The 23,664-nt window shown below is 40.9% G+C and overlaps 1 protein-coding gene across 2 annotated transcripts in view; it reads left to right on the top strand.

The window, feature by feature from the left end:
* The window catches only part of MTFR1 (mitochondrial fission regulator 1), a 68,867-nt gene that overhangs the window by 8,798 nt on the left and 36,405 nt on the right, over positions 1–23,664 (top strand). For both annotated transcript variants that reach the window (XM_074386705.1, XM_039464479.2), the window contains exon 2: positions 15,145–15,290. In XM_074386705.1, coding sequence (XP_074242806.1) covers positions 15,225–15,290 — 66 coding nt within the window. In that variant the 5' untranslated portion in view covers positions 15,145–15,224. The remainder of the gene's footprint in view (positions 1–15,144; positions 15,291–23,664) is intronic.

Genomic DNA, 23,664 nt, shown 5'->3' on the forward strand with positions numbered 1-23,664 from the left:
GTTTTAGTTATTTTTAATGGAATTACATATACATGTTAGTTTGTAACTTTTTTCATTCAGCATTTTATTATGAAAATTGTTTCATGTATAGCTCTATCTTTTTTTTTTTTTTTTTTGAGACGGAGTTTCGCTCTTGTTACCCAGGCTGGAGTGCAATGGCGCAATCTCGGCTCACCGCAACCTCCGCCTCCTGGGTTCAGGCAATTCTCCTGCCTCAGCCTCCTGAGTAGCTGGGATTACAGGCACGCGCCACCATGCCCAGCTAATTTTTTGTATTTTAGTAGAGACGGGGTTTCACCATGTTGACCAGGTTGGTCTCGATCTCTCAACCTCGTGATCCACCCGCCTCGGCCTCCCAAAGTGCTGGGATTACAGGCTTGAGCCACTGCGCCCGGCCTTTTTTTTTTTTTTTTTTTTTTTTTTTTTTTTTTTAATAGAGACGGGGTTTCTCCCGTGTTGGCCAGGCTGGTCTCGAACTCCTGACCTCAGGTATCCACCCGCCTTGGACTCCCAAAGTGTTGGGAATTCAAGTGTGAGCCACCGCACCTGGCCCAGCTCTTATCTTTTTTTCTTTTTTCTTTTTTTTTTTTTTTGAGACGGAGTTTGACTTTTGTTGCCCAAGCTAGAGAGCAATGGCACGATCTTGGCTCGCTGCAACCTCTGCCTCCCAGGTTCAAGCAATTCTCCTACCTCAGCCTCTTGAGTAGCTTGGATTACAGGCATGCACCACAATGCCTAGCTAATTGTTTGTATTTTTAGTAGAAACGGGGTTTCACCATGTCAGCCAGGCTTGTCTGCTGACTTGAGGTGATCTGCCTGCCCTGGCCTCCCAAAGTTCTGGGATTATAGGCATGAGCCACTGCACCCGGCCTATTTTTTTTTTTTTTTTTTTTTGAGACGGAGTTTCGCTCTTGTTACCCAGGCTGGAGTGCAATGGCGCGATCTCGGCTCACCGCAACCTCCGCCTCCTGGGCTCAGGCAATTCTCCTGCCTCAGCCTCCTAAGTAGCTGGGATTACAGGCATGCACCACCACGCCCAGCTAGTTTTTTGTATTTTTAGTAGAGACGGGGTTTCACCATGTTGACCAGGATGGTCTCGATCTTTCGACCTCATGATCCACCCGCCTCGGCCTCCCAAAGTGCTGGGATTACAGGCTTGAGCCACCGCGCCCGGCCTTTTTTGTTTGTTTTAATGGCCATAACCTTAGAATGAGCGTATTGAATTTATTTTCACTATTTCCCTCTTGATGGTCATTTAGATTGCCTCTGGATTTTCTCTTTCATAGTTATGTTTCAGTAAATACCCTTAACCAGCTTTCAAAAATTAAACATCTTTCTTCTTGAAGGTATAATTTACTGAGTTCTTCCTGTAAAGCAATTTCGTTGTGTTGTGTTTTGAGATAGTTTTACTTTATCACCCAGGCATTAATAGCTTGTTGTAACCTCAACCTCCTGTGCACAGGTGATCCTTCTGCCTCAGCCTCCTGAGTAGCTAGGACTACAGGTGCACACCACCATGCCTAACTAATTTTTAAATTTTTTTAGAGATGGGGTCTTATTATGTTGCCCAGGGTGGTCTTGAATTACTGGCTCAAACAGTTCTCCTGCCTCAACCTCCCAAAATGCTGAGATTCCAGGTGTGAGCCACATGCCTGGCTTGGCAATTTTTTATACACATAGTAGTGCAGGGGACAGTAACTATTACACAATTTATCAACATCAGCTTTATAGTGATTTTTCATCACTTCCTTGGGCTTAAGGGCAACATTTTTAGTCAGTGAAAAATATTGTTAACTTTCAAGTCCTTTATTTGCTTCTACTAATGTCCACCCCAGGATCACGTAAGATATTTGAATAGTGTTTTCAAAAGATTGTTTTAAAATTTATGCCTCAGTACTTAATTCATTTGCATGTGGCTACTTAAAATATTCTGTGTCAGTCACTGTGGGGTTGTATTTCAGAGATTCTCACATGAAAATGGCAGCCTTTTGTTCAAATATGAATGTGACCTATGTAACTTCTTTTAAATCACAGAGGAAGATAACATCTAAAAATGCCCTTCAGAAGTTCAGTTTTTTTAATCTAAATTGCATTAACTTGAAAGAATTTTCACCAAGTTTGATTAGCCTGTGTTCATGGACCTCTTGTCTTACTAGTTTTATTTTTTGTTGAGAGATGTAGTATAGGTCATGAGATTTATTCCCTTGGGGACTGAAAAAATGACTTATGTCCAATTCTGTGCTGGTACTGGGAGTAGCAGTGTACTTAATTTTGCATGAACAGTATAGAATATTGATTCTAAATTACTGCCAGTAAATTGTACCCACAGGTTGAGTACTGTATTTTGTTTTATAGTATGGTAAAGTGTTTTCATTTAAGTATCAATTAGACTGATGTGAAGGATAGCAGTGGTCCCTACACTTGAATTTCAAAGTTTAATTTTCAAAAAGTAGCATAGGGGCCAGGTGCAGTGGCTAATGGGTGTAAGCCCAGCACTTTGGGAGGCCAAGGTGGGCAGATCACCTGAGGTCAGGAGTTCAAGACCAGCCTGGCCAACATTGTGAAAACCTGTCTCTACTAAAAATGTAAAATTAGCTGGGCGTGATTGTATATGCCTGTAATCCCAGCTACTCAGGAAGCTAAGGCATGAGAATCACTTGAACCCCAGGAGGCAGAAGTTGCAACAAGCTGAGATTACACTACTGCACTTTAGCCTGGGGGACAGAGCAAGACTCTGTCTAACAAAAAGGGAAAAAATGGTAGGATGGGGGTTGCTGTAGGGTTGACAACTAAACATTGTAACAAGTAAGGACATTAAAAAAAAAAAAATCATAGCCAGGCATGGTGGCGTATGCCTGTAATCCCAGCTCCTCAGGAGGCTGAGGCAGGAGAACAGCTTGAACCCGGGAGGTGGAGGTTGCGATGAGCCGAGATCGTGTGATTGCTCTGCAGCCTGGGCAACAAGAGTGAGACTCTGTCTCAATAAAACAAAACAATATAAAAACAAACAACATTCATCTGCTGTCCCTATATCGTAAAAGTAACATTGACACCATAATTGTAGGAAGGGCATAGTCTTGAAATAAAGGATGATAACTTTATTCTTTAATTTGTATTTTATTTATTTATTTATTTATTTATTTATTTAAATAGAGATGGGGTTTCACTATGTTGGACAGGCTGGTTTCGAACTCCTGACCTCAAGTGATCCACCCACCTCAGCCTCCCACAGTGCTGGGATTACAGGTGTGAGCCACTGCCCCCGGCCTTTTATGTTTTTTTGTTAGCACCAGGGTCTTGCTCTGTCTTTCAGGCTGGCGTACAATGGTGCAATCATAGCTTACTGTAATCTCAAACTCCTGGGTTCAAGAGATCTTCCTGCCTCAGCCTCCTGAGTAGGTAGGACTACAGGCATGTACCACCATGCCTGGCTAATTTTTTTTTTTTTTTTTTTGAGATGGGGTCTTGCTCTGTTGCCAAGGCTGGAGTGCAATGGCGTGATCTCAGCTGACTGCAGCCTCTGCCTCCCAGTTCAAGCAATTCTCCTGCCTTAGCCTTCCAAGTAGCTGGAATTATAGGCACCCACCATCATGCCTGCCTACTTTTTTGTGTTTTTGTAGAGACAGGGTTTCATCATTTTGGCCAGGCTGGTCTCAAACTCCTGACCTCAGGTGATCTGCCCAGGTCAGCCCCCCAAAGTGCTCGGATTACAGATGTGAGCCACTGCACCTGGCTGCCTGGCTAATTTTTTTTTTTTTTTTGAGACGGAGTTTTGCTCTTGTTACCCAGGCTGGAGTGCAATGGCGCGATCTCGGCTCACTGCAACCTCCGCCTCCTGGGTTCAGGCAGTTCTCCTGCCTCAGCCTCCTGAGTAGCTGGGATTACAGGCACGCGCCACCATGCCCAGCTAATTTTTTGTATTTTTAGTAGAGATGGGGTTTCACCATGTTGACCAGGATGGTCTCGATCTCTCGACCTCGTGATCCATCCACCTCGGCCTCCCAAAGTGGTGGGATTACAGGCTTGAGCCACCGCGCCCGGCCTGCCTGGCTAATTTTTAAGTTTTTATGAAGAAGGGGTCTCAGTATATTGCCCGGGCTGGTCTTGAACTGCAGGCCTCAAGTGATTCTCCTCCCTCAACCTCCCAAAGTGCTGAGATTATAGGTGTGAGCCACCACACCTGGCAGGACAGTAACTTTCAATTGAGTAAGTTTTTTTCTTTTCCTTTTTTTTAAGTTCATAATCCTTATTTATTTATTTAGAGACTGAGTTTTTCACTCTTGTTGCCCAGGGCGGAGTGCAATGGCAGGATCTTGGCTCACCACAACCTCTACCTCCAGGGTTCAAACCATTCTCCTGCCTCAGCCTCCTGAGTAACTGGGATTACTGCTTCAGCCTTCTGAGTAACTGGGATTGCAGGCATGTGCCTGTACACCTGGCTAATTTTGTATTTTTAGTAGAGACAGGGTTTTCCCATGTTGGTCAGGCTGGTCTTGAACACCTGACCTCAGGTGATCCGCCCATCTCAGCCTCCCAAAGTGCTGGGATTACAGACGTGAGCCACTGCACCTGGCTTATTTTCTTATTTTAAACCAGATTTTATTTTTGGAGAAGTTTTTATTTTTGTTGTTTTGGTGGGGACAAACCATATTTAAATTATAGCAGGGTTAAAACTAAATCGCTTATATGGTCTGAGTGCCTTGACTCATGCCTGTAATACTAACACTTTGGGAGGCTAACACAGGAGGATCACTTGAGCTCAGGAGTTTGAGACTAGCCTGGGCAACATAGTGAGAGCCTGTCTCTAAAAATAATAATAAAAAATAGCCAACCATGGTAGTGCATATCTGTAGTCCCAGATACTCAGGTGGCTAAGGCAGGAGGATTGCTTGAGCCCAGGAGTTTGAGGCTGCAGTGAGCCATGAACATGCCACTGCACTCCAGCCTGGGTGACAGAAGAGTGAGACTGTATCTCCAAAAGAAGCACTAGGCCGGGTGCAGTGGCTCACACCTGTAATCCCAGCACTTTGGGAGGCTGAGTTGGGTGGATCACAAGGTCAGGAGTTCAAGGCCAGCCTGGCTAATATGGTGAAACCCCATCTCTACTAAAAATACAAAAATTAGCCAGGCTTGCTGGCACATGCCTGTAGTCCCAGCTACTCAGAGGCTGAGGCAGAACAATCGCTTGGACCCGGGAAACAGAGGTTGCAGTGAGCTGAGATCGCACCACTGCACTCCAGCCTGGGCGACAGAGTGAAACTCCATCTCAAAAAACAAAAAGCACTAATTAGGTAATGATTATCTTCCTCTGAGTGGTAGAGGGAACAAGAATTCCACATTCCTTTTTAACTTTAATTAACACATAATAATTGTACATATTTATGGATACATCATGATGTTTCTGTACCTATAATGTGTGGTACTCAGATCAGGGTAGTTAGCATATCTATCATCTCAAACATTTATCATTTATTTGTGTTGGCAGCATTCAGTATCATAGTCATTTTTGTTTTCCATCATTTGGACTTGAAATGTGGATTGTTATCTGGGTTGCACTGATACAGTTCTCCTTATCTCTTAGTATTCTGAGAATAGTAAACGTTATTCCAATGATGATTTAGCTAACCAAATACAAATAACTAAGAATATTCTATTAAACTTCTTAAATATTTTCTTTCTTTCTTTCTTTTTTTAATTATTACATCAAAGGAGATTTCAGTGCTAGGATATTTTCACCAACTATGAAATGGGTCATGCTCATCTTTCATAATGAAAATATAATTAAATGGCCATTTCCTTGAAGAGTTCTCAAAGACCTTATAAAAATAAGCCCCAATTAAAAAAATAAGTTGAAAAATTAAAGATTAAAATAAATAAAAAAAAGTAAGCCCCACCATACTTTCGTAACTTTGTAAATTTTTAGCATCTTAAATGTAGTAACAACATTGTCATTATGGCTAACAGAGTTATTATGAAACTATTTACTGCTGATAACTTTTTATTATAACTGTCCCAAAGACATTAAGTTAGTTGAAGACAGTATTTTGTATTATGTCCAGTTTGACTGCTATAAATTTTAATCAAGCTACATACTATTATGTGTTTTCACAGTGTTGGTAGAAGAAGAAGAACATCTATTTCCAATATTTATCTCTATCTCAGTTATTCCTGGTTTCTTTTCTACCGACTGCCAACCAAAAAGTAATCTGCTATTTCTTATACTCTATGCTAGAGTAGAGTAGATAGACTGGAATATAAGCCTATACCATCTTCATAATATTTCTAGGAGTTGAATACACACACACACACACACACACACACACACACACACACACACTTTCATTGATTCATAAGGAACCTAGAAAACAAACTGCAGCCTGATTCTTAGCAGTCTTTTTTAAAACCTTCTTTATTTTGAAGTGTAACACAGAAAAAAGTACAGACATAAATACAGCTCAATAAATTGCTACAAAGCAAACTTCCATGTAATGACCACCCAGGTTAAGAAATAGAATGTTATCTGCACTCCAGGGTAGTTTTGCCTTTGAACAAGAGTTTTTAAAAGATTTTAGAAAAATAGTTGACAAGAAACAGCACTTATGTAAAGTCTAAGAGAATAAGTGAGTGGAAACCCTTTGAGAAAGCTGTAGCTGTAAGAGAAGCAGTATTCTAAAGGGAAGCCAAGTTTCAGTCAAGGGAGGGAAGTAAGCCAGGGGAGCCCAGTAGTGGGTGAATCTGTTGAAGATAAGATGTGGAGTTGGGGGATGTTTATGGACAGACAAGTTCCAGAGAGCACAGTGAAGAAGTCTGGAGGAAGGAGTAGCAGCAGGAGTCCACCATCTATGTCACCTTCCTTCTGTGTTTAACAAGGACCATCACCTTTCTCAAAATTTTCCTTTTTCTTTTTTTTTTTTGGTGATAATACCACTCTTATTTTTCTACTGCTACTCAGATCTTTTTTTGGTTAGTGTTCTGCAAGTATTAATGTTTCCTGAGCTTTCTGTCCAGTCTTCCCTTCTTACTTTGTATGAGTTTACTCATTTCATCTATTTTTTCTAGCCAGTGCTCTGTATTCTTTATCTCTAGCTTAGACTTAAACTTCTTTTCCTGGCAAATAGGATAATTTTTCAAATAATAATTTTAAAAACCATATATAGTAATTTTATGTATCAACTAGACTGGTCTGAGGGATGCCCAGATAGCTGATAAAATGTGTTTGTGAGGGTGTGTCTGGAAGAGATTAACATTTGAATTTGTAGACTGAATAAAGGCATCACCAGTCCCTTCAGGGCCTGAATAGATGAAAGACAAAGAGAGGGCAAATTTGTATTCTGAGCTGGGATAATCCCTCAGGCCCTCACTCAGGCCTTCTCACTCAAACTGAGATTTAATAATGTTAGCTCTGTTGGCCTTCAACTTGCACGTGGCAGATTATGGGACTTTCTAGCCTCCATAATTGCATGAGCCAGTCCCTCATAATAAATACATTTCTATGTGTCTGTATTCTCTTGGTTCTCTCTGGAGAATGCTGACTAAATACACTGTTTAAAAAAGAAGTATAACTTGCACAGAGATGTTTAGAGCAGCAGCTTTATTCATCGTTTATCAAAATTTGGAAGCAATCAAGGTGTTCTTCAGTAGAGGAATGAATAAACAAACTGTGATATCTCCATAAAATGGAATATTATTCCACACTGAAAAGAAATGAACTATCAAACCATGAGAATACATAGAGGAATCTTAGAGGCATATTACTAGGTGAAAGAAGCCAATCTGAAGAAGCTATATACTATATGATTCCAACTTCATGACATTCTGGAAAAGGTAAAACTATGGAGACAAAATGATCAGGGATTACCAGGGGTTGGGAAGGCGGATAAATTAATAGGCGGAACACAGGATTTTTAGGGGCGTGAAACTATTCTGTATGATATAATAATGGTGGATACATATCATTATTCATTTGTCGAAACCTATAGAATGTACAATACTGAAAGTGTATTCTTTTTTTTTTTTTTTTTTTTGAGACGGAGTTTCACTCTTGTTACCCAGGCTGGAGTGCAATGGCACGATCTCATGGCTCATCGCAACCTCCGCCTCCTGGGTTCAGGCAATTCTCCTGCCTCAGCCTCCTGAGTAGCTGGGATTATAGGCACACGCCACCATGCCCAGCTAATTTTTTTTGTATTTTTAGTAGAGACGGGGTTTCACCATGTTGACCAGGATGGTCTCGATCTCTTGACCTTGTGATCCACCCGCCTTGGCCTCCCAAAGTGCTGGGATTACAGGCGTGAGCCACCGCGCCCGACCCTGAAAGTGTATTCTTATATAAACTGTGATGATGATGTGTCAGTGTAGGTTCTTCCATTGGAATAAATGCACCACTTTTGTGTGGGATGTTGATAGTGGGAAGATTGCCCGCATCAGAAATCTCTGTACTTTCTACTCAATTTTGCTGTAAATGTAAACTGCTCTGAAAAATAAACTGTTTTAGCCTGTAACGCCAGCACTTTGGGAAGCTGAGGCGGTGTATCACTTAAGGCCAGGAGTTCCTGACCAGCCTGGCCAACATGGTGAAACCTTGTCTCTACTAAAAATACAAAAATTAGCCTGGGCATCATGGTGCACGTCTATAATCCCAGCAACTCAGGAGGCATGAGAATCGCTTGAACCCGGTTTCAGTGGGCCAAGATCTTGCTACTACACTCCAGCCTGGGTGACAGCAAGACCTTGTCTCAAAAATAAATAAATAAACTCTGAACAAAAGGCCAGATGTGGTGGCTCATACTTGTAATCCTAGCACTGTGGGAGGCCAAGGCAGGTGGATCACTTGAGTTCAGGAGTTCATGACCAGCCTGGCCAACGTGGCAAAAACCCATCTTTACTAAAAATACCAAAATGAGCCAGGTGTGGTGGAATGTGCCTGTAGTTCCAGTTACTAGGGAGGCTGAGGCAGGAGAATTGCTTGAAGCTGAGAGGGAGAGGTTGCAGTGAGCTGAGATCACGTGATTCCACTGCACTGCAGCCTGAGCGACAGAGCAAGAGTCCGTCTTAAAAAAAAAAAAAAGAGCTAAAGAGTTAGAGATATTTCACAAAATAAGACATTAAAATACCTCCACCCCCCTCAAAAATGTGAAGAAAACAGTAGAATTGCTAAAATTAGAAAAGTACCAACAATACCAATTATTACTGAGAAAGATGTAGAGTACCTGGAGTTCTCCTAATTACTTGTGGGAGTGTAATTGGTACAATAACCTTGAGAAATGTTAGGCAGTTTGTTTGTTTCTCTCTCTCTCTCTCTCTCTTTCTCTCTCTCTCTTTTTTTTTTTTTTTTTTTTTTTTTTGTTTTTTTGATGGAGCCTTGCTCTGTCATCCAGGCTGGAGTGCAATGGCATGACCTTGGCTCATTGCAACAACCTCCACCTCCTGGGTTCAAACGATTCTCCTGCCTCAGCCTCCCAAGTAGTTGGGATTACAGGCATGCACCACCGCACCTGGGTAATTTTTGTATATTTAGTAGAGACAGGGTCTCACCACGTTGGCCAGGCTAATTTCGAACTCTTGACCTCAAGTGATCCACCCACCTCAGCTTTCCAAAGTGCCAGGATAACAGCTGTCAGTTACCGTACCTGGCCGTGTTAGGCAGATTCTGTTAAAACTATATATATATCCTGTGATCTAGCAATTTTACACCTTGGTACTCAAGAGACTACTCAAGAGAAATGATCATTTATGTGTACCTTGCTATCTTTGTGTAAGAATTATCTTAGCACCCTTATTTGTAATAGCTAAAAACTAGAAACAACCCACATGTTCGCAAACAGATGAGTATATAAATTGTGTTACAGTAATATCACTTTTTTACAGCTACAAAAAAACTGTAATTCATAAACAACATAAATGAATCTCACAGTTGAGTGGCAGAAATCAGAAGACACAACTAATATATGGTTGCAAACGTTAGAATAGTGGTTAGATAGACAAGGCATGCATATTGACTCAGTCCTGGAACTATTTTCTATCTACATCAAGGTGATGGTTACAAGGTATATACATATATAAAAATTTGCTGGATACTTAATATGTGTACATTTTTATGTGTAGATTGTATCTCAATTTAAACAAAAATGATAGATTTTCAAACCCCACATAAAACCATCCTTTCTCCTTGCCTATTTTTTTGCCAGTCATTTCCAGCTTTGACATCATTTTTGGTTCTTTGTTCTTTTTATTCACAATTGACTCTTAGAGGATTCATTCATACAACTGATAATAGATCTTGATAGTATCTATATCTATATCTATATATATATGTATATATATATCTGCCTGATCAAAGATGTAGTCACAGACTATTTATAGTAATCAGTATATATTCCTGCTAGTGCTTAGCACTCTACTACATCATTTTATCTAGATATACTTCTGTCATCTGAGACTCATCTTCATTAAAGAGCTTTACTCTCCAGCATTCCCTTATCCGACAGCCATAATTACTGTCATCTCCAATTAAAACCTTGGAGTCATTTGATTTTCCTCTTGTTCCTTGTTGCTCTAACCAGCACTTTACTTTTGTTGTTGTTGTTTTAAAAAGAGATAGGGTCTCACTTTGTTGACCAGGCTGGACTCCCAACTCCTGAGCTCAGGTGACCATCCTCTCTTAGCTTCCTGAGTAGCTGGGACTTTAGGCATACAGCATGACACCCAGCTTTAGCCAGCTACTTTACCAAGTCTGGTTATTTCTTACTTTTATTGGTATCCTGAATCCATCTCTTCTTTTCCATTCCTGTTAGTATTAACCTACTTTTTTCATATTTTTACTAAAATGGCTTATGCATTATCTCTATTAATTCCTACAACTCTGTGAGTTCTGTTTTTATCTGGAGATAGCTTGTTAATACTCACCATTTAGTAGGTGGCACAGCAAAGGTATAAACTCAAGTTTAGAGCCTTCATACTTCAAATTTTATGTCATTAGCTTGAGAATATAAATGTGTTGAAAGTTAAGTGCAATCACAATATGAATAAATTAAAATAGAAAACACCCAGCTGGCCACAGTGCTTCACACCTGTAATCTCAGCATTTTGGGAGGCCAGTGTAGGTGGATCACCTGAGGTCAGGAGTTGGAGACCAGCCTGGCCAACGTGGCGAAAACCCATCTCTACTAAAAATACAAAAGTTAGCTGGGTGTGGTGGCACATGCCTGTAATCCCAGCTACTCGGGAGGCTGAAGCATGAGAAACACTTGAACCTGGGAGATGGAGGTTGCAGTGAGCTGAGATAGTGCCACTGCAGTCTAGCCTGGGCGATGGAGTGAGACTCTGTCTCCAAAAAAACCCTCAAAATTTTGAATAGGTTTTTAAAACTACTCTCTTTCTGTTTAAGTCACATAGTATAGCGGATAAAAAGCACAGAATTAATAGAAACATCTAGTTTGAGTCATAATTATGCCACTTATAAACATGTGACCCTTACTCAAGTTAAACTATTGCCCCTTTACAAATAGAAGATAATTTGATATTAACCTTAATAAGCTGGTTTGTGATAATTGAGACTTTATATGTAATGACTTAATAATCATAAAAATGTTTCTGATAATCCCTCGTATATAACAATTGTTCAGTGAAGTTAGCTCGTTATTACTATAATTTATTGGTGTTTGGACATTTTAGCTAAGGGCTCTTGTTTGGAACACCAGTAAATGAAGGGGACTAAAAGCATTATTTCCCTAATTCAAATATGTGTCAAAAGTTATTTTACACTTCCTGGCACCATAATCCCTCCCAGTCACTCTGTTCCCCACCTCCAATACCTAGATATACATCCTGTGTATCTGATAGAATTATAAAGGTAACTGAGAAACATATTAGAAGATTAGAACTTTCCGGCCATGTTCAATGGCTCATACCCGTAATCCCAGCACTTTGGGAGCCAAAGTGGGTGGATCTCCTTATTTAGGAGATTAGGGCCAGTCTGACTAACATGGTGAAGCCTCATCCCTACTAAAAATACAAAATTAGCCAGGCATGATGGTGCATGTCTGTAATCCCAACCGCTTGGGAGGCTGAGGCAGGAGAATTCCTTTATCTCGGGAGGCAGAGGTTGCAGTGAGCTGAGACTGCCATTGCACTCCAGCCTGGGCAACAAGAACAAAACTCCATCTCAAAATTAAAAAAAATAATAAATAAAGGAAAGGAAAGTTAGAACTTTCCATTATGTTAAAATTTTGTATAGAGCAAAATATGTGTACTTTTTTTTTTTTTTTTTTGCAGTTTTTCAAAGGATAAAAAGTAATACCTAATTTAAACTTTGGTGAAGTCAGCAAACTTTCTTTTTTCTTTTCCTTTTTTTTTGAAATGGAATTTCACTTTTGTCACCCAGGCTAGAGTTCAGTGCAAGTCTCAGCTCACTGCAACCTCTGCATTCTGTGTGCAGTTTTCCTGCCTCAGCCTCCCAAGTAGCTGGGATTACAGGTATACACCACCATGCCCAGCTAATTTTTGTATTTTTAGTAGAGACGGGGTTTCACCTGTTGGCAAGGCTGGTCTCAAACTCCTGACCTCAGGCAATCATCCTTCTTCAGCTTCCCAGAGTTCTGAGATTACAGGCATGAGCCACCACACCTGGCTGAATTGAGCAAACGTTCTAAAGTAACTATTCTATATTGAGTTAAACTCTACCTAGTTTCAAGGTTTGTGTAATTGGATTCCTATTTCTTTTTCCCTTTTTCTCAATATAAAGTTTTAGCTCAGATTCTCATATAAACTTACACCCTATTATACTCCATCCTGTCTTCCTGTCTTCCCTCACTGCTGTTCAGTTTTACCCATGATGCTCATCCTTCGTTCTTCTCTTCTGTCATAAGCACCCAGCACCTGACATATTTGTGGCACCTTTACTTTTTCTTCCTATTCTCTGTCATTATCTATAAAGTTTTTCTCAAAGTGTAGACCACAAACTGTTTCTGGTCATAATGAGATAAAGGGCTTACATTGTAAGTCAACTATTGCATAAAGCATACTGTTTTGTTTAGCAGATTTTTTTAAGCAAGATTTTCTTTCTTTCTTTCTTTCTTTCTTTTTTTTTTTTTTTGAGACGGACCTCTGCCTCCCGGGTTCAAGCAATTCTCTGGCCTTAGCCTCCTAAGTAGCTGGGATTACAGGTGCCTGCTACCACGCCTGACTAATTTTTTTATTTTTAGTAGAGGTGGGGTTAATCAGGCTAGTCTCGGACTCCGGACCTTGTGACCCACCCACTACCCTTGACCTCCCAAAGTGTTGGGATTACAGGCAGGAGACCTTGTGATCCACCCACTGCTCTTGGCCTCCCAAAGTGCTGGGATTACAGGCAGGAGACACTTTTTTTTTTTTTTTTTTGGATATGGAGTCTTGCTCTGTCACCCAGGCTGGAGTGATCTCAGCTCACTGCAACCTCCCCTTCCCAGGATCAAGTGATTCTCCTGCCTCAATCTCCTCAGTAGCTGGGATTACAGACGTGCACCACCATACCCAGCTAATTTCTTTTTGTGCTTTTAGTAGAGATGGGATTTTACTATGTTGGCCAAGCTGGTCTCAAACTCCTGACCTCAAGTGATATGCCTGCCACAGCCTCCCAAAGTGCTGGGATTACAAGCATGAGCCACCACAGCAAGCCTTTAAGCAATATTTTCTTGAAACAAATTCCTTCTCATAGAGAAAAAAAAAAAAAGATTTTCTTAGAGTCTCAAGCTGGGGGTGGTGGTTCACACCTGTAATCCCAGCACTTTGGGAGGCCCAGGTGGGTGGATCACGAGCTCAAGAGTATAAGACCAGCCTGCCTGATCAACATGGTGAAACCCTGTCTCTACTAAAAATACCAAAATTAGCTGGGCATGGTGGCACATACCTGTACTCCCAGGTACTCAGGAGGCTGAGGCAGGAGAATCACTTGAACCCAGGAGGTGGAGGTTGCAGTGAGCCGAGATCAAGCCACTGTACTCCATCCTGGGTGACAGAGTGAGACTCCATGTCAAAAAAAAAAAAAACAAAAAAAAAAACTCGCTCTGTTGCCCAGGCTGGAATGCAGTGGTGCCAAATTGGCTCACTACAACCTCCACCTCCTGGATTCAAGCAATTCTTCTGCTTCAGCTTCCAGAGGAGCTGAAGGCTGCCATAACACCCAGCTAATTTGCGTGTTTTTTTAAAAATAGAGTTGTGGTTTCACTATGGTGGCCATGCTGGTCTTGAGCTCCTAACCTGAAGTGATCCACCTGCCTTGCCTCCCAAAGTGCTGGGATTACAGATGAGAACCACCACGCCTGGCCTGAAGTAAGATTTTACTGATGAGAGAGCTGTGTATGGGTTCATATTCTGGTACAAACTCCCTTATCTTGTTGGAGACCAACACTTTCAGTAAACTCGTCTATACCATAGAAGTTAACATTGTAATCCTGTCAGATATACAGTATATTGATGGAGAGTCGGGCAGAGAATAAATGGCAGGGGTTATGGTGACTGAGTATTAAAGGACTTTATGCATTGGTTTTGGCCTTTCAGCATCTGAATTTCTGTTCTGTATTTTGAATTCCTTCCTTTATGATTTTTGGTGGGAAGCTTAACCTGCTTGTTATTATGGCCAGGTACTTGCTTTGCCTGCCTCCCTTTTGCTGCGTAACATGTGAGCTGTGGACTTGGTCTAGCGAATACATCAGTACAGACAGCATCTTTGGAGCTGGGGACACGGAAAAGGAGGAACTTCATGGACCCTGTCAGTGGTGGTAGTAACAAATGCAGTGGTGGTTTCCTAGGGCCAAGTCTGCTACAGTTTTGAACTACCTTGGTTGTGTAGCCTATAAATTGGTTTCTCTGAAGATTGTTATCCACCAGATATCTTTTCATAAATGTATTTTTTACTTAAATTAGCCAAACTAGGTTTTTGTTGCTTCCAGCTAAGAACACCGACGGGAAAAAATTCTAACAAAACAAAACAAAACACCTTATACTGTTACAATTACTTTAAGCAAGCTGATCACAAGCAAATCTTGTTTTCTCTTAAATTACACACGAAGTTTTAAAATGTTTTAGGCTTGCTCTGTGAGACATGTAGACAGTACAAATTCTAAATAATAATGATTTCATTTTAGTATTTGCATTTTAAATTTTCAGTGTGTTTTACGGACCATGTGCTGCTATGTATGCCTGAAGAAATACTTGAAATGCAAATTTGGGGAGACTTTGCCATATAAATGCTTGGCTGGATTAAGCGCCTAATTAGGATGGTTTTTCAACAAGTTGGAGTAAGCATGCAATCGGTGAGTGCTCAAAATTCATTTTTAAAATCCCGACATTTAGATATTTTAAGAATTTTCTGTGAGAAAATGAAATAAATCTATATATGACAAACATCTTGAATTCAATATGTTTATGTACTGTTTAATTTGCTTTCTATTTAAATCATAGAAGTGAATCTTTTCCCAGCATCCGAAATAAGGAAGTAACTTTCTGGGTTACACTGAAAACTTACCAATATTCATGTGACCATTAAGAGCAATACGTTTGTTATTAGTGAGGAAAAGGCTTAAATAAGCAGAGAAATCATTGCATAAAATATGCTTAGCTAACACTTGACAGTGCTTTTAATGTTGTAAAATTATTAACATTGAATGCTTTTATAATATGGTTTATCACACAATTGTTTAAAAGGCAAGTCATGTCTCTTAAAAATAACAATTGATAAGAAAAAAAGTTGCTATATTATAATGATTGTCCTGTGCTAGACATGTTAGTTTTCATCTTGACTTTATAAGTATTTTCTACTGATATAAAAATTTTGTTCAGACCTCTCAATTATTAGAGCAATTATTGTACCAAGCACATTTTGTAGAATACTTTGTTTTGCATTTTCAAATTCATTTTTTTCATGGCTATGACATAGAATTAAATTTTATTGAAGGGCAGGTTACAGAATTTGAATGTGGTTATACTTTTTTTTTTTTTTTTTTTGAGAGGGAGTCTTGCTCTATCGCCCAGGCTGGAATGCAGTGGAGCAATCTCAGCTCACTACAACCTCTGCCTCCCAGGTTCAAGCGATCCTCTTGCCTCAGCTGCCTGAGTAGCGGGATTACAGGCGCGCACCACCACAGCCGGCTTATTTTTGTATTTTTAGTAGAGATGGGGTTTCACCATTTTGGCCAGGCTGGTCTGGAACTCCTGACTACCTGCCTCAGCCTCCCACGGGCATGAACCACTGTGCCTGGCAGAATATGGGTATACATTTGAGCATACTTTTACTTTTTTGTTTTTGTGCCTGAACTTTGAATCTCCCCAACTTTCTTTTTTTTTTTTTTTTGAGACGGAGTTTCGCCCTTGTTACCCAGGCTGGAGTGCAATGGCGTGATCTCGGCTCACCGCAGCCTCCGCCTCCTGGGCTCAGGCAATTCTCCTGCCTCAGCCTCCTGAGTAGCTGGGATTACAGGCATGTGCCACCATGCCCAGCTAATTTTTTGCACTTTTAGTAGAGACGGGGTTTCACCATGTTGACCAGGATGGTCTTGATCTCTCGACCTCGTGATCCACCCGCCTCGGCCTCCCAAAGTGCTGGGATTACAGGCTTGAGCCACCGCGCCCGGCCTCCCCAACTTTCAACCCAACAGGTTACATCTGTTTTCTTTGGAGATGAAAAGTAGAGAACCAAATAAAATTATCTTTGTTATAGCTGCATAATTTTGAGATCATTAGCTTGAGGATAAGCAATAGGAAAATGACTTGTAAATTTACTGGCATTTTTATCTCTTTCAGATATATGTTCCTGTGTTTTAAATTTCACTTAGTGGCCAGGCACAGTCCTCAGGCCTGTTATCCCAGCACTTTGGGAGGCAGGAGGATGACTGGAGCCTAGAAATTCAAGACCAGCCTGGGCAATATAGTGAGACCTTGTCTCTACAAAAAATTTAAAAAATTTAGCTGGGCATGGTGGCACATACCTCTAGTCCCAGCTACTTGGGAGGCTAAAGTGAGAGGATCACTTGAGCCTGAGAGGCAGAGGTTGCAATGAGCTGAGATTGCACCACTGTACTCCAGCCTGAGTGACAGAGCCAGACCCTTTCTTTAGAGGAAAAAAAAAAAATACTTAGCTCACTTTCTTCATAGTATGGATTGACATTTTAGTAATGACAGCAAAAGTTTATTTTTCTCTTGCTTACAGAAGGAAGGGAAATTTTTGTTATTTATGATTTCCAAAAACCAAAGCTTTATAATTTCTATTTGTTGTAATTTTCGTAAGAAGTATAGTTTATTGGTAAGATTGTGGGTCCTGGATTGGATCTGAATTTTGTCTCTGCCAGTTATTCTCTTCATCTGCAAAGTAGGAATAGGAATTGCTACTGCTGAGTTACCTGTGGATTAAATCACAGTGTATGTAAAGCATCTAGCACAGTGGCTTGTATAGTGTAGGTACATTCAATAATGGTTAGTTTCTTATATATTTGCTCTGTTACCAGCCTCCCACCCCAAGACAGGTCAATGTGAGTAGTGCTAACTGAGGCCAAAGTTAAGAATTCTGTTTCAGGCACAGATAGCATGCTTCATTTAGCTTGCTAACTTTTTTTTTTTTTTTTTTTGAGACGGAGTTTCGCTCTTGTTACCCAGGCTGGAGTGCAATGGCGCAATCTCTGCTCACCGCAACCTCCGCCTCCTGGGTTCAGGCAATTCTCCTGCCTCAGCCTCCTGAGTAGCTGGGATTATAGGCACGTACCACCATGCCCAGCTACTTTTTTGTATTTTTAGTAGAGACGGGGTTTCAGCATGTTGACCAGGATGGTCTCGATCTCTTGACCTCGTGATCCACCCGCCTCGGCCCCCCAAAGTGCTGGGATTACAGGCTTGAGCCACCGCGCCTGGCCGCTAACTTTAAGCTGGAAAATGGGTGCCTTTTATCAAAGAATGGACCAGCTAAGGGAGGATTAACTTGCTCAAAATATTGTAATTACAACTGCGATTCCTTCCTAGTAATTGCGGATTAGCAAAATCTACTTTTTTTTTTTTTTTTTTTTTTTTTTAGACAGAGTCTCACACTGTTACCTGAGCTGGAGTGCAGTGGCGCAATTGGCTCACTGCAACCTCCACCTCCCGTGTTCAAGTGATTCTCCTGCCTCAGCCTCCCAAGTAGCTGGGATTATAGGCGCCTGCCACCACACCCAGCTAGTGTTTTGTTTTTTGGTAGAGACAAGATTTTACCATGTTGGTCACGCTGGTCTCGACCTCCTGGCCTCAAGTGATCCACCTGCCTCAGCCTCCCAAAGTGCTGGGATTACAGGTATGAGCCACCATGCCTGGCCTGCAAAATCTATTTTTAACTTATTGAAGCTAGCATATAATCATCAACTTTAATCAGTTAGCTGAAAATCCATATAAAAATAAATTTTCTTTCAACATAAAACAATGTAATCTTTTAGGGTTAACTAATTTCCAATTTTTTTTAGCTTATTACCTAAGAATAAAAATATAGAGGAATCTTTCAAGATTTTATATTTGGGTACCTGAAAATAAAAGAAGCTTTCATAACTCTATCTTTCAGTGATTAACATATATTTTCCCACTGATCTGACATATACAGACATACCTTGAAGATACTGTGAGTTTGATTTCAGATCACCACTATAAAGTGATAGCAAAATATAGCTAATCACTTTTTTTTGTTTTAAGATAGTCTTGCTCTATTGCCCAGGCTGGAGTACAGTGGCATGCTCTTGGCCCACTGCAACCTGTGCCTCCCAGGTTCAAGTGATTCTCCTGCCTTAGCCTCTTGAATAGCTGAGATTACACGTATGTGCCACCACGCTATGCTAAGTTTTTTGTATTTTTAGTAGAGACGGGGTTTCACCACGTTGACACTCGATGCTCCTTCATCTTGAACTTTTCACTTTTATGTTACGGAAATAGCTTTTTTTCCTTATGTCTCATTAACCAACTTCTGCTACCTTCAACTTTTCTTTTGTAGCTTCCTTGCTTCTCCCAGCCTTCACAGAAGTGAAGAGAGTTAGAACTTTGCTCTGGATTAGGCTTTGGCTTAAGGGAATGTTGTGGCTGGTTTGATGTTTTATCCAGGATACAATTTTCTTTATATCAGAAACAAGGCTTTCTTGCTTTCTTATCATTCATTTGTTCACTGTAGTAGCACTTTAAATTTCCTTGAAGAACTTTTCCTTTACATTCACAACTTGGCTAACTATTCGGTACTAGAGACCTAGTTTTCGGCCTCTCCATTCAACGTGCCTTCCTCACTAAGTTTAATACTTTCTATCTGGCTTTTGATTTAAAGTGAGAGACACACAATGAGACACTTCTTTTTCACTTGAACACTTGGAGGTCATTGTAGGGTTAAACTGGCCCAGTTTGAATCTTGTTTTGTCTCAGAATAGGGAGGTCGGAGATTGGGGAATAGCTGGTGGGTGGAATAATCAAAACACACATAATATTTATCGATTAAGTTCATGCCTTATGTGTGCATGTGGCACCCCAAAACAAAGTAGTAAAAAATAACATCAAAGATCACTGATCATAGATCACCATAATAGATAGAATAATAAGGCGTAAATTGGGGCCTGTGGCAGGGGCAGGCAGGGAGAAGGGGCGGGAGAGCATTAGGACAAATATGTAATGCATACGAGGCTTAAAACCTGGATGATGGGTTGATGGGTGCAACAGACCACCACAGCACATGTATACCTATGTAACAAACCTGCATATTCTGCACAAATTTCCCAGAATTTAAAGCATAATTAAAAAAATAAATGGCTGGGCGTGGTGGCTTACGCCTGTAATCCCAGCACTTTCAGAGGCGGAGGGAGGTGGATCACGTGAGGTTGGGAGTTCGAGACCAGCTTGATCAACATAGAGAAACCCCATCTCATTAAAAATACAAAATTGGCCGGGCGCGGTGGCTCAAGCCTGTAATCCCAGCACTTTGGGAGGCCGAGGCGGGTGGATCACGAGGTCAACAGATCGAGACCATCCTGGTCAACATGGTGAAACCCCGTCTCTACTAAAAATACAAAAAACTAGCTGGGCGTGGTGGTGCATGCCTGTAATCCCAGCTACTTAGGAGGCTGAGGCAGGAGAATTGCCTGAGCCCAGGAGGCGGAGGTTGCGGTGAGCCGAGATCGCGCCATTGCACTCCAGCCTGGGTAACAAGAGCGAAACTCCGTTTCTAAATAAATAAATAAATAAATAAATAAATAAAAATACAAAATTAGCTGGGCATGGTGGCGGGTGCCTGTAATCCCAGTTACTCAGGAGGCTGAAACAGGAGAATCACTTGAACCCGGGAGGCAGAGGTTGTAGTGAGCCAAGATTGTGCTATTGCACTCCAACCTGGGGAACAGGAGCGAAACTCTGTTTCAAAAAAAAAAAAAAAAAAAAAAAAAAAGCGTAAGTTTGAAATACTTTTTGTGAATCAGCAGAACATGACACAGATGTGAAATGAGCACACGCTGTTGGAGAAATAGTGCCAGTAGACTTGGCTTGACACAAGGTTGCCACAAACCTTAAATTTGTTAAAAAGAAAAAAACAATGTATCTGAATTGCAGTAAAGTGAAGTGTGATAAAACAAGATGTGCCCTTAAATGAGTTTTTTTGTTTGTTTGTTTTTGAAGTGGAGTCTTGCTCTGTTGCCCAGGCTGGAGTACAATGGCATGATTCCAGCTCATTGCAACCTCTGCTTCTTGGATTGAAGCGATTCTCCTGCCTCAGCTCTCTGAGGCTGGGATTACAGGCATCTGCCACTATGCCCAGCTAATTTTGTGTTTTTAGTAGGGATGGGGTATCATCCGTTTTCACCTCCGGACCTAAGGTGATCCACCTACCTCGGCTTCCCAAAGTGCTGGAAATACAGGCGTGAGCCACCATGCCCAGCCTTTTAAATGAATTTGATACTGTACTTGAAAGCATTCCAAGAGTGAAAACTGCCTTCATCCTTTATTTAATCTGTTTTTTTTTTTTTTTTTAGAAAAAAAGGCTGGCACGCCTGTAATCCCAGCACTTTAGGAGGCTGAGGTGGGAGGATCACTTGATTCTAGGAGTTAGAGGCTAGCCTATGCAATATGGTGAGACAGCATCTCTACAAAAATGACAAAAATTAGCTGGGCATGGTGGCATGTGCCTATAGTCCCAGCTACTTGGTAGACTGAGGTGAGAGGATCACTTGACCCTGGGAGGCGGAGGTTGCAGTCAACTGAGATCGTACCATTGCACTCCAGCCTAGGATATAAAAGTGAGACCCTGCTTTCAAAAAAATAAAAAATGTAAAGAAGAAATTGCAAGCTTTTAGACCAGATTTTGTTTTGTTTTATTTTTCCCATTGGAACAGCCAGTGGTGATTGGCTCATTGTCGTTGACTCTGCACACTAACACTACTGTAATAGCTGTCCTGCTTGGCTTACTATGCCAGTGCTTACTGTACATAGTGCTTTTACATAAATTGCCTATGTTCAGTAGAACAGTGCACTTTACAGATGAGAAACCTAAGGTTCAGGGTATTTAACTGTCTTGACCAAAGTTACTTAAGTAATAGACGATAGTGTGAACCCAATTCTGATTCCAAAATCCTTTCTCTTTTCAGTGTACTCTGCTACCTCTTAGAAGGGAAAGAGGACTGTTAATGTTTATTGAAAACATTATAAGTGGCCTCGTGCAGTGGCTCACACCTGCAATCCCAGAACTTTGGGAGGCTGAGGCAGGCGGATCCCCTGAGGTCAGAAGTTTGAGACTAGCCTGGCCAACACTGTAAAATCCTGTCTCTACTGAAAATACAAAAATTAGTCGGGCATGGTGGCACATGCCCATAGTCCCAGCTACTTGGTTGGCTGAGGCAGGAGAATCTGGCTTGAACTTAGGAGGCAGAGGTTGCAGTAAGCTGTCATCATGCTACTGCATTGTAGCCTGGGCAACAGAGCAAGACTGTCTCAAAAGCAAAACAAAACTAAAACCACTATAATAATACCTTAACTCATTTTTTTTGTTTTTTTTTTTATTCTTTTTTTTTTTCTCCTAATAATACCTTAACTCATTTAATGCTTGAAGGCTCATGAAGTAGATAATGTCTCCATTTTATAGGTGAGAAAACAGAAACAGAGAGGGATGAATAATTTGGCCAGCTTTACACAGGCAGTAAGTTGGTAGAGGCTAATTTTAAAGCCAGGCCTATATGCTACAATGGCCTGTTTTATCTTTACTGCCTTTTATTTTCCCTCAACATTTGTTTGAAATTAAAACCACGTGCTCACATTATCTCCAAACTTTTTATGTCCCCAGGCAAAAATGTCTTTAAACTGCAGGAAGTAAGAATAGTATGAAGCCAATGCGATTCTGATTAATTTCAGTATTTTATATTGGAAATAAAGTTACTATAGCAAGTATCTATAGTAATTTGTATTAGCGATATAGTAATACATAAGAACTGTACTCTGGTTTTCCTTTTGTAGTTTGGAGGAGGAACCTGAGTAAGGAAGAAGAGAACTGAGGGAAGTGTTGATCTTTTGTTAAGGATTTAAAAATTGTTACAGAATTGTATCTTCCCATTTCTTTTCCTTCCCACTTACCAACACACACTTTAAATTATCCCTTAAGTTCCCTGAGAATTAAGAATTTACGCCGGGCGCGGTGGCTCAAGCCTGTAATCCCAGCACTTTGGGAGGCCGAGGCGGGTGGATCACAAGGTCAAGAGATCGAGACCAACCTTGGTCAACAAGGTGAAACTCCGTCTCTACTAAAAAAATACAAAAAATTAGCTGGGCATGGTGGCACATGCCTGTAGTCCCAGCTACTCAGGAGGCTGAGACAGGAGAATTGCCTGAACCCAGGAGGCAGAGGTTGCGGTGAGCCGAGATCGTGCCATTGCACTCCAGGCTGGGTAACAAGAGCGAAACTCCGTCTCAAAAAAAAAAAAAAAAGAATTTACATTTTCTTCTGTCCTGACTTTTTAAAATTTGATTAACGATGTGGACCTTCTTAACAGAAAAATGACATGTACCCAATTTTGTGTGTAATTTTGGGGATACATCAACCTCTGCATTAATGCATTAATATCACATAGTTTGTCTTGAAAACCATATTTTCTTTTTTTTTGTTTGTTTTTTGAGATGAAATCTTGCCCTATTGCCCAGGCTGGAGTGCAGGTGGTACGTTCTTGGCTCACTCTAGCCTCTGTTTCCTGCGCAATTCTCCTGCCTTAGCGTCCCGAGTAGCTGGGATTACAGGTGGCTGCCATCACAGCCTGGCTAATTTTTGTATTTTTAGTAAAGACAGACTTTCACTAGGTTGGACAGGCTGGTCTCGAACTCCTGACCTCAGGTGATCCACCCTCTGTGGCCTCCCAGAGTGCTGGGATTACAGGTATGAACCACCACACCTGGCCAGAAAACATATTTTCTTGGAATTAAATTTATAGTTTTTCCTGCTAAAAGTTGCCCTCAAATAATAAAATATGTTAAACTAGTTCTTAGTAAATGAATTACCACATAAAGCTTGAGTGCAGTCATCATGGATGAGACAGATGACAGCTTCAGATTTCAGCCTCACACGTCAACACTTTCTACAGTAGCATTTCACAATGTTAAAAAAGAACAAACTACTTTCCTGTTGTCATCCTCCTCCTTGCTGTCATCACTTTCAGACACTGTTGCTAAATG

The sequence above is a fragment of the Saimiri boliviensis genome, chromosome 15 (genome assembly GCF_048565385.1).
Source record: "Saimiri boliviensis isolate mSaiBol1 chromosome 15, mSaiBol1.pri, whole genome shotgun sequence".
NCBI lineage: Eukaryota > Metazoa > Chordata > Mammalia > Primates > Cebidae > Saimiri > Saimiri boliviensis.